The sequence below is a fragment of the Mizuhopecten yessoensis genome, unplaced genomic scaffold, assembly GCF_002113885.1.
Source record: "Mizuhopecten yessoensis strain PY_sf001 unplaced genomic scaffold, ASM211388v2 scaffold10693, whole genome shotgun sequence".
NCBI lineage: Eukaryota > Metazoa > Mollusca > Bivalvia > Pectinida > Pectinidae > Mizuhopecten > Mizuhopecten yessoensis.
The window spans coordinates 342,253-358,936 of NW_018408674.1; the positions used below are offsets into that span (position 1 = coordinate 342,253).

Here is a 16,684-nt window from a genome sequence, read left to right on the forward strand (position 1 = left end):
ATGTTCAAGCAAGCCATTCATTACTGATGTATTTAGGTTTGCATTTATGCTTTATATATTTACTGAATTTCTCAGGCAATTAATGGCATGCCTATAGGTAATTAGAATTTTTTTTTTGAGCCACAGAATATGTGCCCTTACAAATTATAATTAGCATGAACAACGCATACACATGCAAGGCATGCGATTTTCTTGGTTTATCCGTATCTCGTTTTTGGACTCAAAATTGTTTCCTTAAGTATTGCCAAAATTGTCTCTTTGTAATGGTTAAACGACTCCAAACCGATATAAAGTAAGTCCAAATTTGGTTGAAGTCTCGATGAATAAAAAACATCTAATACAGGACCCTTTTGACCTCTTTTTCAATATGTTTTATATGTTATGCAAGCTATTTCATGATGAATTCTTTGTTAATTTGCCAGTTGCAGGACAATCTGCCGTTGAATTTGTGAGCTGTTGGTCGTCTATATTAACATCAAGACAATTATAAGATGCCATGATCTACATTGAAGAAAATAAACACTGATCAACTTTGGATATAAACTTGATATTTGTGAGATTGATCTGAAATATTGTGACGTATAAGTTTGATTAAAGTTGCTTCAATCCGGCTCTGATGTCTCAAGAAACTTTAGCCTAGATTTTTTTTCTTTCTTCTGAAAGTCATGTTTCTCGTTATAATTTGCTTGATAAAACTAATTTCGTCGTTGTTTAAACAATTTATCTCATGTTTGTGAAAAAGTATTGAGTAATTAAAATACTTTCATAAAATTGCATAGGTCAAGTTTTTATTCAGATCTACGTTTTTGAATTAAAAAAAAGTAATGCCATGACAAATCTAGAGACACAAGTGTTGTTGAAATAAAGAGATTTGCAGTAATTAGGTACGTTTCAAAATTGGTTCAAAATGTCTTTCAAATCTATTTGCCACCAGTATGTGGACTTTACTGGTTTTGGCTGTGATATCTCCGCCTTGATACTTGACTTATCCCAGTGATACCTGTATCATACAAGCCTATTATATTACACACTTCATTGACCAATTACCTGGAGGATATACCTCGTATGGAAGCAATGCTATGAATTATGAACTAGAACAAATATGGCCAGATTGCTGTAACGTGAAAACATGTCAACCAACTTGATGGGCAGTATTCAAGTAGACGAGTGTTTTTCAATCTCTATCACAGCACTGGGGTCGATTAACAGGTAATGCGTATTGTGAACGATTTATGTAATAACCTGTTGTTGTTTGCTTTTATTCTTTAAGATATCTTTACTAGTTTTGAATATTCTCGTACCATTTGTCTTTTTCACTCCAACTGGTTCAAGACTATTGCCCGGTAAGGGAGAACGATTGTGCCTGTGGGGGATATTGTGTGATGATGACGTCTGGGTCATTGTGGTTTTGACCACGTCAGTAAGTAGCAAAGCTGACCATCTGCAGGTATTAATTAGAATGTGTACATTTGAAAATTAATCTGACGTTACGTTGAGAAGACAGAAATGATTGTTAAAGGTTCTGCGTTGGGCAGTAGTACTTTTGGTTGGTACTAGCTCATCAAAGAAACATTTAAAGCTATATGTATACAAGGATGATATACATCGAGTGAATATTATTCACCAGATAACTTTGAGTAATTAATATCTGTTTTAAGTCAAGGTATACCCCTGTGAGTATGACAAAGCGTCGCCTAAGCTTTTTTCAACTGTTAAATTCTTCATTTATAACATATTACTCTGTGCCAAGGTAAACATGTTTAATATCAAAACATTTACTGAACTGGAGAAAAAAAATGAATCTAATAAAATGGTCCCCTCAGAGAAAACATGCTCCATTAAGAGATCATGTTAAATTATGGATTTTAAACATAAAAACTTAGCCTGGATATTGTGTGTAGTAGGTTCGATACTAGCTTTTCTCAAAGTGTATGTTCGTCATTTAATGGAACCCAGCTACATGTATGAGATTTGAATGTCTGCCATAATTGAAGTTTTGTTGATTATGTTTCCTTGTTCGTTTGTGATATATATTTTCTCGAATTTGAAGGGAGATGTCACGATGGACACGACAAGGGGCAGAGGAAGTTTACCTCCGTTTGTTTGTTCTCTTATTTGTTTTTTCTCGGTTCCATGTGTTGTATTGTTCGTGGGGTCTGGTAGTGTCTGTGGGTGTATTCATTCAGATTGGTATATTTCCGGTCACCAGAGCCATCTTTGTCATTCACCGTTTTCGCAGTTGGTAGACAAACTGTCCGATGAGGGTACTGTGCCTCTTGTTTGCACTTCACGTCTCAACAATTCTTTCTGAAACTGTACCTACAAATGTATTACTTCTGCTTCATATATTGGATTTTTTTTATTTCGCCTGCTTGATCAAAAACTAATACAAATATCTACCATTGTGTGCCATGACCCCTCTGAGTTTGTATACGTAGGTGCTGGAAATGTAGAGGATTGAGTGTGTCTTGAGGTTGTAAAGTATGTGTATTAACGTTTAGGGTAAAGGGCCCTCTTCCAATATGTTATATACAACATTCCGCTTGTTCAAATTCGGCTTAGCTTAAAGCGTCATATAAATCTTCAGTATCCAATTTTTTCTGAAATATATTAAAATTCAAACTTACAACTGTATTTGTGTGTCCTGTCTGTAGGTGATCAATCTTGTTTAGTTTCTGACGTTCTATAATGTTTAATATGTACAAGATAAAACTGTTGAATTGTCTTTAAGCTGATATTATCTCTAGCTCTTTGAACAACTTGGCATGTAAAAGGAGCAGCATTATTATAACATTTTCTTTGCTACATTTAGGCGATAGTAAGTACCCAGTTGTACATCCGACAGCTGATTTACGAATCCATACATTTGTCAGAGACACACAAGGTGATTACTGGCGAGATACCAGACATACTCATCACGGTAGACCAGGTAAGTACATGTAAATTAAAGTGGTATATTGCCTTCTGTTTATTTGGTATACAACAATCAAAGTTGACTACCTCCAATATGTAGGTTCAAGCATTTACATATTGTTTCACATATCAGTATGTGAGAAAAAATAGCTGATAGAGTAAATTATCTGTTCCACCTTATCATATACAATTAAAAACAAAGTATTCAGATTGATCGAAAGCTACATGTACTAACCACAGTACATATCAGTTTAAATCCTATCATCATTCCCTGGTAAGTCAGGGGCCTCATTAGCCGGGTAGTGAAGGCGTCTGACCGTTAACGTCACCAGCTTTTCGCCACTGGGTCGCGGTTATGAGGTATACGTGGGGTATACGCCAGGTACTGACCGCATGTGGCTTTTTTCCGGGTACTCTGGTTTTCCGCCGCCACCAAAACCCGCCTTGCCCTCTAATGACCTTTGTTGTTAAAAGGATATAAAAAATCATAGTAAGTTGGTATAAGTTCAGATACATGTATGAATGGTATATTACGTTTTACTCTCTGTGGTTTAATAAATCCTTTTTACCGTACGCGTGGTTGTGGTGTTATCTGATTGTCCGTTCGTCGCATAACCTTCACATTTAATTTGTCAAAAGATAATAGACAGAAAATAGTCCAATAAGACAAAAAGAAAACTCATATCAATTATTTCATGATTAAATGTTCATGATTTCAAAACACTTTCATTTGGTTGCTGTTTGACCAAACAACCTGGATGGGATTTTTTTAAACCACATTACAATGTCGAAACATGGGGATATATGTATTTTTATGTAAACTGCACTCCATAATATTTTCTACTACTGTAATGCAACATTTTAGAACTACATCTTCCAAATTTTATTTGGTTTGAGTATTTTTTATTGTTATGATTTTAGTGACAGTAACACTCATTTATTCGAAAAAGTAATAAAGCTGCTTAGAATTAAAATGTGACAAGAATTCTGAACTTACTTGTATTTATAACCTACTTTTGGTTACTAGGTGTAACTTACGTTTTGAATAGTGAACGGTTTGCGATCCTTTTTGTTTGCTCCCCATACGGATGGGGTGAAATTAGAATCACGCTGTCCATCTGCTTCTCTATATACACAACTTTGTGCAGACAATTTCTCCTGAAGTGCTACCTAGATTCGAAGGAATTCCTGTCCATTTAATTTGTTGGTCAGGTTATTTCTAGCTTTTAATTTTTTGGGATTCCAATTTTAAAGTAATACAACCACCAACGTTTAGTCCTAGGTTGTGGAGGTATTAAGCAAGCTGCTCGCAAGTTTTAGTTTTCTGTGAACTTGTTTGCAGTCCAGTATAGACTGTGGTCCTTTCCAGTATATGGTTATGAGTCAGGTGAAAATCAATGCAAGCGTTTGCCACAAAACATAAATTATCCTGGTTCAAACCATACAAGACTTGTAATGTAACGGTATTTCAGATCCTGCTCCATATATTATAGTATGTGAACGAAGCTGCAAGCAGTTAACTAATACAGGTGAATCTGAATTCACGAGGATGACATTAAATATTGTTATTGTCCATTTTAGACAGTAGAAGAAGAGGCCAAGACTGCTTTAGTTAGTAACGGTGACGACTGGGACCAACACACACAGGTCATGTTGACTATGGTTGGAGAACAAATCAAGGTAAGAGCAAAAAATGTTATAACGTTTATTTTTATTTCACAATTAACATTTTGTGTAATCTGTAATGATCCTTTAAGGAACCTATTTCTCAGCTTTCTGTCGGCCACTGTGGCAATTTTGTTCCTCCTGCGCTGTTAATACACAATAATGAATATATTAATATGAATTAATATATATTATATTTATCTATCGTTTATTTTTTAACGTAATTACACTTGACTCCGATATTTCACTTTTTTGTTATAAAACAATTTTACAGTTATATAATTTGTGTCATCTACATCATAAGCCATGCCACAACACCCAGCATCCACCTAAGTGTATTCAAAGTCACATTGTCAAATGTGGCAAAATTGCTCTAGAAATAGAAAAAAAGAAATTGTCTTGATATTTTTCTTGTTGCGTTTTGGATGTAGCAACTTTGTGTAAATAGAAATAAAAATATATTGAATCACATTCAATCCAACAGGAGCAAAGCAAAGTATGTTAAAACCATATGATTTCTAATTAACTAAACTAGTGGTGGCAGCTTCCTGGGATAAATTATCTTCAGTCATTTCGGCATTAAAATAGTTTGTCATTGTCATTAAACAAATGAACCATATATGCCCCTTTGACCTCTTGTAATATTTTGAATGATTCAAACAGCCCTTATATTGTCCTTGTCCTGCATGTGATAAGGTCAGATATTTTCGCTTTTTTCTTCTCCAGAACAATTTTACCCTCTATCAGTGTAAATAATCACTTAATTGAAGCTTCAAAGTGGTATACTTGCTAATGATAGGTCAGGAGTAGATCTGACATGGCCAGCATGGCCAAGGGTTGATTGCAAATGTTCAACCTCTTGTTAAATTTAGATACCACATACATATAGATGATCGATACATGTCCTATTGGCCTCTTATACTTTATATTTGATAGCATTCACAGTTTTCTCTAAAGTTCGCTAAAACCATCATGTTGTCTTACAATCTTTTTAGAACCACCGACTAATTAAACCATCAAAACGACTTTTGAAGAAGGAAGGGTCAAAGCATGCTGCCGACATTCTGAAATGGCGGTGTTTGGAAGTACTTCAACAAGTCCATGTTCAAATCAATATGAAATCGGCAAACAGAAGTTTTCAAAAATCAAAAAATGTCCTCAAAGACGCAGGCGAGAAAGTTAAGACATGTCAGGTTTTGATTGATACGTAATTTCAATTAGAAATTAGATTAAGATATTTTTAATCTACACTTTTGAAGAACGGATTGTGTTGTTCATTCCTTTTAAATTGCAGCAATATATTTTTACGAATTATATGTGATAATGGTCAAAATTGGTTGTTATAATTCGACAAGAAGTGGGCAGATCTGTTTACTTGTTTTAGACGATATCTCGTTATAACAACAATATTTGTTACTTTCTATTTAACGGTTGTATTAATAAGAACAGTGTCCTGATCAATTATATAATATGTCTGTGTTTTTTTATCTGTATGTTTATCATAAATTCTATTGGTCGAATTTTTGTTTTAAAACGATATAAAAGAAAAATGGATCAAAAATCAAATTTTTGACATGGTTTTGTTAAAACAAATATTGCAAACATTTCCGGGCAATGTTTTTTGCATGCGATTGTTAGATTTGCCATCGAAAGTTTGTAAGTGTTGCACTGATGTTGGAACAATCGTATTATTTGCAATATATTGTGGCCATTTGTGTTGCTTGTCATCTATTCATTTTACTTTAGAATGGTCTGACAATGTGTTCTCATAATGTTATTTCTAAATACATCTGTACATATATATATATATATGTATCAGGAAAATAATGATTCGTGTACAAAAGAGGATTTTGTTATATTGCATTGCATACTCCAACTCCAAGGATTCCGTTGTCGGTAAATTTATCAAATTGAAAGTTTTGTAAGAGCTTATCCAATGGATAACACAAGTATTTTAGTTTTAACCTTTGTTTTACATCAAATCGTGCGGAAGCTTAACGGTGAAATTTACATCTTTTGAAATCAAGTGTCTCTCCTTATAATTTTCAAAGAACAGGTATCAGCCTTCCGATTTATCAGTTCTTTTTAAACCTAAACGCCTACCGCGTGCCTTCGAATTCGTCAAGACATATATAAAGGGTGTGTATCGGCAGCGGATCCCTTGGATTTCAACGATGGTTTCATTGCAAACAGCCACTGTTGAATTATCATAATAAGTTAATTGAAATTACATGTAAGAAATGCTCAAAACATTTTATATACATAATTAACGTATGCATATGTTGACTTGTTTAAGGAATTTACATACTGAATATTAATTTATGTTCATGTTTACATTTTTCGTTATTTCGTGAATTACGCCTTTATACACGAATACTGAAGTTCGCGATTGAGATATTACTCTTTTAAAACTTATTGAACAAAATGATATGTAAGTAGAAATGTTTGTTCCTTTGATACACAAGTTCTTAGAATATTGGAACTGTCATTACGTCAAAAACACCGTGCGGGTCCCAAAATATTATTCGATAACAAATAGAAGCGGAAGTCTCGAAAAATGGAATAGCTTTTCACTTACTGCTAGAATTTAAAAAAAAAAAAAAAAAAAATAGCTGTGTCTATAAAATGACACAACGACCAAAACAACCAAGTACAAACGTGTTATTTATATAAACTGTCGAACTGTATAATGATTGCCAAACTCTTTATGTTTTTGTATGTACACACATGTACTGCAAAGCGCCAGAGAGAAATTTCAAATTATAAAGGGTGCCATATACATTCATTGTGTATATTATATGGCACTATATTAATTGGACATTATTATTAATATTAATGACGTTATATATGTATATGTTGTATATAGGTGCTATACAAATTACATCATTATTATTAAGAAAAAGCGAGACCCCACCTTTTGTAAAAAATATTTAAATTGTACGTTATATATAATGATATGAGGAATCATTTAAAGAACTCTCCATTATACCAAATAGGTTATTTCACGAAATTAGATTTTATCTAAGTCCGTGGCTACATAGATCTCAGGGATAAGTGTTGCAACATACCTATAGCTTAGCTTTGCATTAGTTTTCATTTAACTTGACCACCGATTTGTTATTTTTCCAACGTTATATGTTAATAAAAGAAAACTATGTCTAAGATCCAACTGATCCGTTGATTTATTTATATTTATTATTTGTTGAATCTGACTTTAACCATACACCCTGTTTTCAGGCCATGCAATACAAGGTCCTGTATTTCAAACAATGATAATAAAATATGTTGTAATACCCCAGTAGCTGGAACTCTTCAGACATTATCCTCTGATCGAATAATATTGAACAAAAATGAGTTCTGAACATTCTAGCGTCATTTTACGCTATACTAGCGTCCTCAAAGTCCTTTTACGTGCCACTGTGCTTGGTTCAATGGTTCGAGAAGGAACAATAAGACAGGATTATGTACTGCATGGAAAGAACAACTGTAGTTACGTTGTAAAAATTCAACCACTCAAATGTGTTCATTTAACGTCTCAGAGTGCACTCGGTTATTGCACAAAGGATATATTTTACTTCAAATGGGCTGCAAAAAGCCCTTCATGAAATATTTTCATCGCGGATTGCTCTTGTACAATCTTAGTTGTCAAATGAACACATGTACATCGTATGTGTGGTATTGCTTATAAAACATTCTGTAATTTGAGCTGCGAACACCTTTTGATATCATGTCATTTAAAATATTTACATGTCCAGGTTTCAAAAATATTTCTCCACTTAAGACTTTTGATTTTCCATAGGAATGTTCAGGAAAATGAATTTCCTTTAGAAAAAACAGTAAATCGATGGCCTTATGTTACAAAATATTAGAGAAAACATGGAGATGCCTATTTATTTTTTAAGTAATCAATAAAAGTATCTGTACAATATTGTTGTTTTTGCGATCTGTCCAGTTTAATTTCTATTTCTGTTGAGCCTTTTCCAAGAACAAAACTAGAAGAATGAGATCAACCTTAAACAATTATTAGTTCTGTCTCTTATTTCAATATACCATTTCTTTGGGCCTTAAGAATTCCAATTAAGTGAGCCTTACTGACCAGGAAAATATTGACACGTAAGCTCTGAATAATAACTCCCATGTGTTGATATTATTATGATATACTTTATCGACATCTACGCATAGCAGCCTTTTGTAAACTGTTTTGTTTAACGACAAAACACTATATCAGAAGCTTTTACATATATTGAAAGATACTAAAATAGCAGTTATTTGTGTACTATGTTATGACGTATGTTGAAACCTGTCAATTCCAGACTTATATAGCATGTTGTATAGTATGGCTATTGTCTCGATAACATTAACATACTGAACGGGGCTTTTCATCACAAAAATGTAGCTTTATATTTTCGATAGTATATCTTCAATCATAATTTTCCTTCATTTAACAGTCCAGTATAACACTTAGATGATGAGAACATTTCTTACATTCCAAAGTTTCCTGGAAAAAAATGACAAAGACAAGAATTATTATCCGAAACTTTTTACACTTAAACCGAAAATTTACGATTATAAGAACTGGAATTTACAATGCACTTTCAAATCAGTTGTGTTTCAAATTGTTCTTCATTAAGTGCAAGTTATTAAAACTGATTAATAAATTCAATATTATCGAATTATTATTTTATCAATCACAGCTGAAATCCAGTCACTATACCTTATGTTCCTGTTCGTTATGATAACAGTACAGTATTAAAGTATATATATACTGCCTTAGTTATTTAAGAAACTCTTCATCGCAATTTGTTTATTAAATCCATTGTTTACAGTTGTACAACAGAATTTGAAAAATATACAAATGTGTATTTGTATTTTGTTGCCTAAAGTGTAAACAAAAACTGTAATCCATGAAATAAATAGAAATGGATTCCTCCTGGGAATTTGTATGTTTTGAATGTTTATGTATAAATCAATTTATAAAGGCAGAAAGAGTGACAATTCTAGCAGACCTCATAATTCGGGACCTCCTCAACCGTAGGGACATACTGCTAATTATATTTGTACAAATCGTAATATCGATCTATATCTATGTAAACAAAAACAGGTTTTAGAAATTTAGATATATGATCTAGTGAATCTGAAATAAGGGCAATTTGAAAAAAAAAATCATTTGTGTATCGATCAACATGGATTTTAATTAAGTTGGTAATATTTATTTGTGGTTATTCTTAGCTATCAAGGGTCCCGATACCACTGGTGGAAACTGCCAAAGCACATAAGATACTGCTTTTAGTCCGGTATGACTATATCTTTGATAAATCATTTCTGAACAGAAAATCATACTTTTCTGGACTGTTATGAAAAAATAATAATGTCGAAATAGATCAAATATAATATTCATCGGTGCTAGACGAAGTTTCGACCCCTAGACCTCAGATTATTAAACTAGCACTGTAATTGACTGAGCTACCAGGCCCCAGGATCATGAAATAATCGTATGAAATAATTTTTGGTATTCTTATTTGTGATTGGTTAAGTCAAAACTTTTAGACTGTAAGATCGTTTCATGATCCTGGGGCCTGGTCAACAGAAAATTCTTGGCTCAACTGTGCTAAAGCTATATCTAAAACGAAAATTAAGGGAAGGTTACTGTACATACAAAACACCTCGGTTCAATGGGACGGATTTCATTTCTAACATGAACAAATAAAAGGAAAACAGAACACTGATATTGTATGAGATACTGTCATTTATTTAAGGATTGTACATAACTGTAGTGATTGTGGCTGTTTGTGATTTTCGTGTTGATCTGATTAAAAAGCTAGCCGATCCTGTAGGCAGCGAATCTGGTAAACTGTCGGGTTCGGGTATTGTTGCGGATATCTCTGAAATAAAGAAATGAAGGTGAAATATTATACCACATATGAGCTACAAAGAACTGTGTACATACTTTCTGTAATGATAATCGATAGCTAAAGCCAGGCTTATAAAAAAATACCATATATTGTTAGTCATATAGCATGAATATCTGATAATATTTAAGCATTGATATGTACTTATATAAACCTTGATGAACTCGATATATCAATTTATCAAATACACATTTCTTCAATATAATAATACAGATCTATTAAGGGTTACTGGCTACAATAACACAAAATGCTATCGATTGTAAATATGCTAAATAGCGGATAATTGAATTGGGGCAGCTTCATATTAAGTGCTAAACAGCATTCCGTTTCACTTTGGAAACAAAATATCTCCTTTGAAAACCATATATATCTTTGGAAAACCATGTATCTCCTTTAAAAAAAAAAAAAAAAAAGGGAACCCAGATATCCTTTTTGAATACAGATATATTCTCGGATAATTAGATATATCCTTTGAATATCAGATATCTTCTCGGCAGACCAGATATCTCCTTTGCATACCAGATAGCTCATTTGAATTCCGGTTTTATTTTTGGCAATCCGATATCTCTATTTCTAAATTAATTATTTGATATTGAATGATCATACCAACAATTTTGTGCCAATCGTTCTGAGAGATTTTAACAGAAAGAAATCCAAAATGTTCGTGGGTAGTTTCCTTTGTGGTTTGAAGAAATTTAGGTTACTTCGCGATATCAGCTTTCCTGGATAGACATGTAAACAAACATTACTCAAAGATATCAATCAAGTTCGGTGTATTTATTTTTGTGGTTCCATAGCAACCACGAATATTACAAACAACGAACATTTCATAATATGCAAAATAAAACAAACCATAGAAAAGCATCATATTTGAGAGGAAATGTTAGATGAAAGAAGAGATGGTTTTAATTATCTCCCCTTTCCAAGGTTATATATTATTTCATACATTATATAAGTAGCATTAAACACGACATATGGATACACTGACTATACCTATACAGTCTTTATATATATGATGTATATGTACATGTAACTGTTCTGTTTCACTGTGTATTGATAAAGGAGCGGATCGCTCCGAAAAGTTGACAACCTAAACTTGTCCACACTGTTGGAATTACTTCTTTGCCCCATATACAGTCTTTATATATATATATATACCTAATCGCTTAAAAATGTATCACATGATCATCTCAACCAATTAAAATATCGCTTCGGCTTCATTTATATGATTTCTTAATTAACTGTTACATACATATATTTCTTTAATTGCCTAAAAGTCTAATAGACGATTGTTTTAACTCCGTGTATGATTACGGATCAGAAAAGTAGCATCAGTGGTAAAATATATAATCCCAATAGAGTATGAGGGCGCAAAAAAGGGACCGCAAAAGTGTTAACAATATAAGATTGTCAAATTTTGGGAAAGATGCTCTCCTTTATTGGGACAAATAAATAGCATAATAGTTTCATTAAATTTGAACAACATAAAAATAAAATAAACATCAATATATCCCTCGGTTCTTGTAAGCCGACGACAGAACATGTAAATACATTGACTGGCGTTACCGACCGTAGATCACCTTACTCTGTATATAAAATAATAGCATCGATGTCTTCAACGCTGTATACAATTTAGGAAACAAAATCTCTTTAACTCATTTTATAATCTGACAATCTCTTAAAACCCAGAAAGTTATGGTGCATACCGATAATCTCACCAATCCTCTCTAATGTCGTGCGGTCGTTTTAGCGTTCCCAATGGCAACGTTTCCGTAACGGTGTTATTGTGTGCAATACTGAGTCCTCCATTTTGTTCTCTTCCCGTCTTAAACAAGCAGTAGAAAAGCGTGCACATGCATGTTGCAAACGACACGCCGAGTCCAACACAAATTAATATTGTAACAATCGGCAATGCAAAATCAGACATTTTCGCTAGATCCAGCAAAGTCTGCGCAGCCCAATGTGTTGTTTTGTTATATTATGACTATATATTGAAACATCTACACCAGGTGGGTCTGACGAAGATTTAACAGGCAAACTTAGAAAGCGAAAGAAAACACAGAAAGTGTTATAAACGATTTGGTTATCGCCATTCATTTCAGCTGCTGTAGGTGTTGACACCCAGTTTAATGACATCGTGACCATTATGTTTGACAAAGGATATTTCATGGATTTTTCGGAATTCCATTTTTATATGAACGACTGCATGACAAATATCATTTGGATGTGGAGGATTGAAAGTAGAATATGCAATTTTGTTGTGAAGGATTCTAAAAGGCTGTAGTATTGTGATGCGGACAATCACACAAAGACAATGTAACTTTGATACGATGATTCCAGATAAAACTACCATTTCAATGTGAATGATTATATAACAGTGTCGTGTATGTGTGAACGACAACAGAAGATTACATGAGTTTTACATGGACTAACATGAGGCCAGTATAAGTCTGAATTGAAATTATTTCAAGACGGCTATCGTGTTAATGTGAACAAATACACAAACTCATTTTAATGTAAGCAACTGTAATAAGGCTATATCAACGGGATTTATTATTTATCCCTAAACATGGAGACTGATCCCATGATTATAGTTTTGGTACTAATTGTCTGTCTGTGCATGTCGGGGCTGATAGGAATATGCGCGAGCGCAATCTGCCGCAAGAGCAATCGTACAAGGATGACGGACCGGGATTCCTACACCGCGACTAACAGCAACACCGTGGTCGAACCTCTGGTCTTGGATTCCTGCTACCAAAGTCCTGGATGCGTCAGAAAGGTAAAGACGTTTCGCAGTATTTTCTTGTATATATTTTAGTTTTGCGATTTGTTTCCAAAGGTATAAATTGAATTTATTTAGTAAACAACCCTTTTAATTAAACCTTTCTTAAAGAGACCGCCATTTTCTCATCCCCACGAATATGTAATCCCCAGTGAAGGGCGAAAATTTGTCTGAAAAATACCTGGTTAACAGTATTTATAGTTGAGTAGAAACCATCACTGATTCTTTTTATTTCTAGTAATATTTTTTCCGTAACATACTACTGGTAGAATAGGAATCCACGAATGTTTTGTTTAGCCATGAAACAATTTACACGATATACTTGTTTACGAATAAATTACCTGTTGATGCCGAAGTGACGTCGACGTCAGCGTTAATGTTTGGGGTTTAGCTCTATTTCTACTGAAGTCTAAGTGCTACACCAATCAAACAATGTTTTATTCTAACCTTCTTTATTGCCATCCATGTATGAGATACTGAATTTGGCATATATTTCAGGTCTAGTGGCCTACATAGTACATTAGAGCAGGAACAACTGAACTTTGATTGTTTATAATTCGACGTTTTGTGTTTTGCGGATTTGATTTTTTGCTTTGGACACATTACCTCGATTTCTTCAGTTTCTTTTTCAGCGTCTTCATCTGTTATTTTTAAAGGTTTATCTTGCTTTTAAAAATCTGTGTGTGCTACAACAACTCCACTTTGATTATATATAGATGCTTCACATGAAGTGCATTAAATATACCTGCTTCGGATTCTGGCATTTATCTGAGAATCATTTTCTAAATATCTTAATTGTAAAAAAAACACATTCGTGATGTCTTATCTTTATTGTTGTTTGTTATATTCGTTTATAACACTTTCTGTGTTTATATTTAAAATTTTCCCTTAGTTTAAACCTATAGACTTTGATATATTCATAAGTATAACAATTCAATAAACTGTTTTTTTAATTTCAGTTTGAATTGAATTGGAATTTTAAAATTTTAAAATAAGCAAATATATGTCAAGGTAAGTCATCACGAATGTTAATTTCTGTATTTTGTATTATTATGTAAGATTGTGTAAAATTTTACAATTTGTTTAATGTTGCATTATGTAAGAATGTGTGGAAATTTTGAAGTTTATGTGTAATGTTTAAAAGTTTAATTAAGTGAGATGGTGTGGAATGTTCAATAATGTAAAATTGTGCGTACTTTGAATTACAGTAACACAAACATATTTTGTCGAGTGCTGACATCGGTTTATTAACTTCAAATACTTTGGTATCGTTTAATTTATATAAATACTGGGTGTTCGTAAAGGTATCCGCTTGTGAAAAGTTATCCAGCATGTTACTAAACAAATGCAGAATATGTGTAATGGAACCGTGTGAAGGTGGAGGGCACCAATATTCAAATCTCCAATTACACCTTTGTTACAGAATTGCTATCAACTATTTAACAGAATGTGTTAATCAGTTCGTTGATTGGAGCGGATTGTTAGCGGCAACTGTGGTAACGAAAGCATTATTTATCACACGCAACACACCTCTTCATGTGCTGTCAGTGGTTTCTATGGCGTACATCCCATTTACATACGTTATTTACCTTTATTTTTCTTCTTAGCGCGGTTGTTATTGAGTACAGTTTCCTTCAAATATCCTTCAAATGCGAAAAATCTGGTCATTCACTGTATGCCGGTTAATTTTCCTCAAGTAATTTTTCGTCCTTCGACGTTAAAATCCATGTTGTCCCTAATATTAAATTCGCTCTTCACATTTTGTTAAAATGTATATTATGTTTTTGACAAATGCTATTATTGTAAACTCGCTCTCATAACGGATGCCGAAAAAGGCGAAAAATAAATTTCAGCAATTTTTTTTCGGTATGTTATATTTTCATTTAGTTTAAACACTGTTTATTTCTAGTAATTTTCATACATGTTACATACTTTCATATTTAAAAAAAAAAATCGAACACTCAACACATGGAGTTGCTGTTCAAAAGGCTTTGGTAATAGGAGTATCAATATAAATACTAACAACAAACAAAACATAAATTTGTTTATGTGTTTATGTGGCCATATGCGACTATTGGTCGAGGGGTTAACGCTCCGGCCTTCCACGCAGGCGGCCAGGGTTCGATCCCCGTAGTCGTCGTACGCATGGATATTCAGAGAAAGTGTTTTTCTCCTGCCCACACAACTCCAACAACCCAGGTGGAGTATAAATTGGTCCGGGGAGGAAGTTGCGGTATCTGTGATGTAGCATTCAAGTGAGGTGGCACTATACACTACAAACAGAACACAAAACATCTCCAGCACACACGCAGGTAAACACACCTAGGTAGATGTTAGCCAGGTGGCATAGGATTAGAAGTTAGCCGCTCCTGCGATTTCCTCAAAATTGTATTGATTACCGTATATGTTAATTGTATCAATCGTATAGCTATGTACTGTTAAGCGCTTTAGCGTGGCTTATGCTAGCTAGATTGGGCGCTATATCAAATGTTGTATATTATCATATATTAACATCTATGTGTTGTTCTCTGTTCTTGAGCTTTACTTAATCATTAGAAATACAAAGAAACGACAGACCTATTTGAAAACACTGCACAGTAAGAACGCATCAATTTTCAATATGTTTTCCCATGATTGAACATGTTCATTCCAAATGCTACATCCGTAACAGTAGTGCCGCTCCATTGGAAGTCCCAACCTCTCAATCGCTATGTGCGAATATACAGTCCCCACCGTACAATTTTACGACATTGCATCCAATGTCACAACCGAACAAAGTCGTAAGGAAAGGAGTATCCAAACCGCACAAATATAAATCTAGGTCATCTCTTTAAAATGTGTATTTCTACCTGTTTATAGGACATCTTGCAACCAGTTAAGATTACTTTTAATCTTCAAAGGCCTCTTTACCTGTATCATGGGTCCATAAATATACTCGGATTTATTTTTTGATTTTGACTGAACGTCCCGATTGCCGGCTCCCGTCACCTTGCAAGCACTGTACTTTAATATAGATGCTTTTCTGGAGTGGAATTTTAGCATTTTATAACACTCTACTTGTTTAGGCAGGCGCCATCTTTTAAACAGTCCCAACTTTTTTCAACCTAAAGGCTGGTGCAATCACCTGCGTGTGTGTGTGTGACATTGGGTTTTATTCAAACACCAATTTGTGATTCATGCAAAAATGACAATGTAACATAGATATCAACTTTTTGTTTTCTCTTGTTCAGTTCAGCTTTTATATGAATATCTATTATTTTGCTGTTTCAGGATTTGGAAGCGAACGCATTGGACCGACAAGATAAACCGTTTAGACTGGAAGAAACTGCAGCATGATGAACGTCTCTTTAACAATTAAAACAACTTGGTATTAGGATGCATAAACTTATATTTAATATACGGGATATTTATTGGA

At 33.7% G+C, this 16,684-nt stretch overlaps 1 protein-coding gene across 11 annotated transcripts in view; it reads left to right on the plus strand.

Annotated features, from left to right (window-relative positions):
- LOC110461860 (vacuolar segregation protein PEP7-like) overlaps positions 1–7,187 on the plus strand; it is a 43,599-nt gene extending 36,412 nt beyond the window's left edge. For 6 of the 11 annotated variants that reach the window (XM_021515580.1, XM_021515574.1, XM_021515576.1 and 3 more), the window contains 3 exons: positions 2,813–2,929; positions 4,495–4,593; positions 5,574–7,187. In XM_021515580.1, coding sequence (XP_021371255.1) covers positions 2,813–2,929; positions 4,495–4,593; positions 5,574–5,789 — 432 coding nt within the window. In that variant the 3' untranslated portion in view covers positions 5,790–7,187. Of the gene's footprint in view, positions 1–422; positions 2,930–4,494; positions 4,594–5,573 lie in introns of those variants that run through there. The other 5 variants (XR_002464189.1, XM_021515582.1, XM_021515581.1 and 2 more) reach the window with 3 other exon arrangements.
- Positions 7,188–16,684: the final 9,497 nt, after the last annotated feature.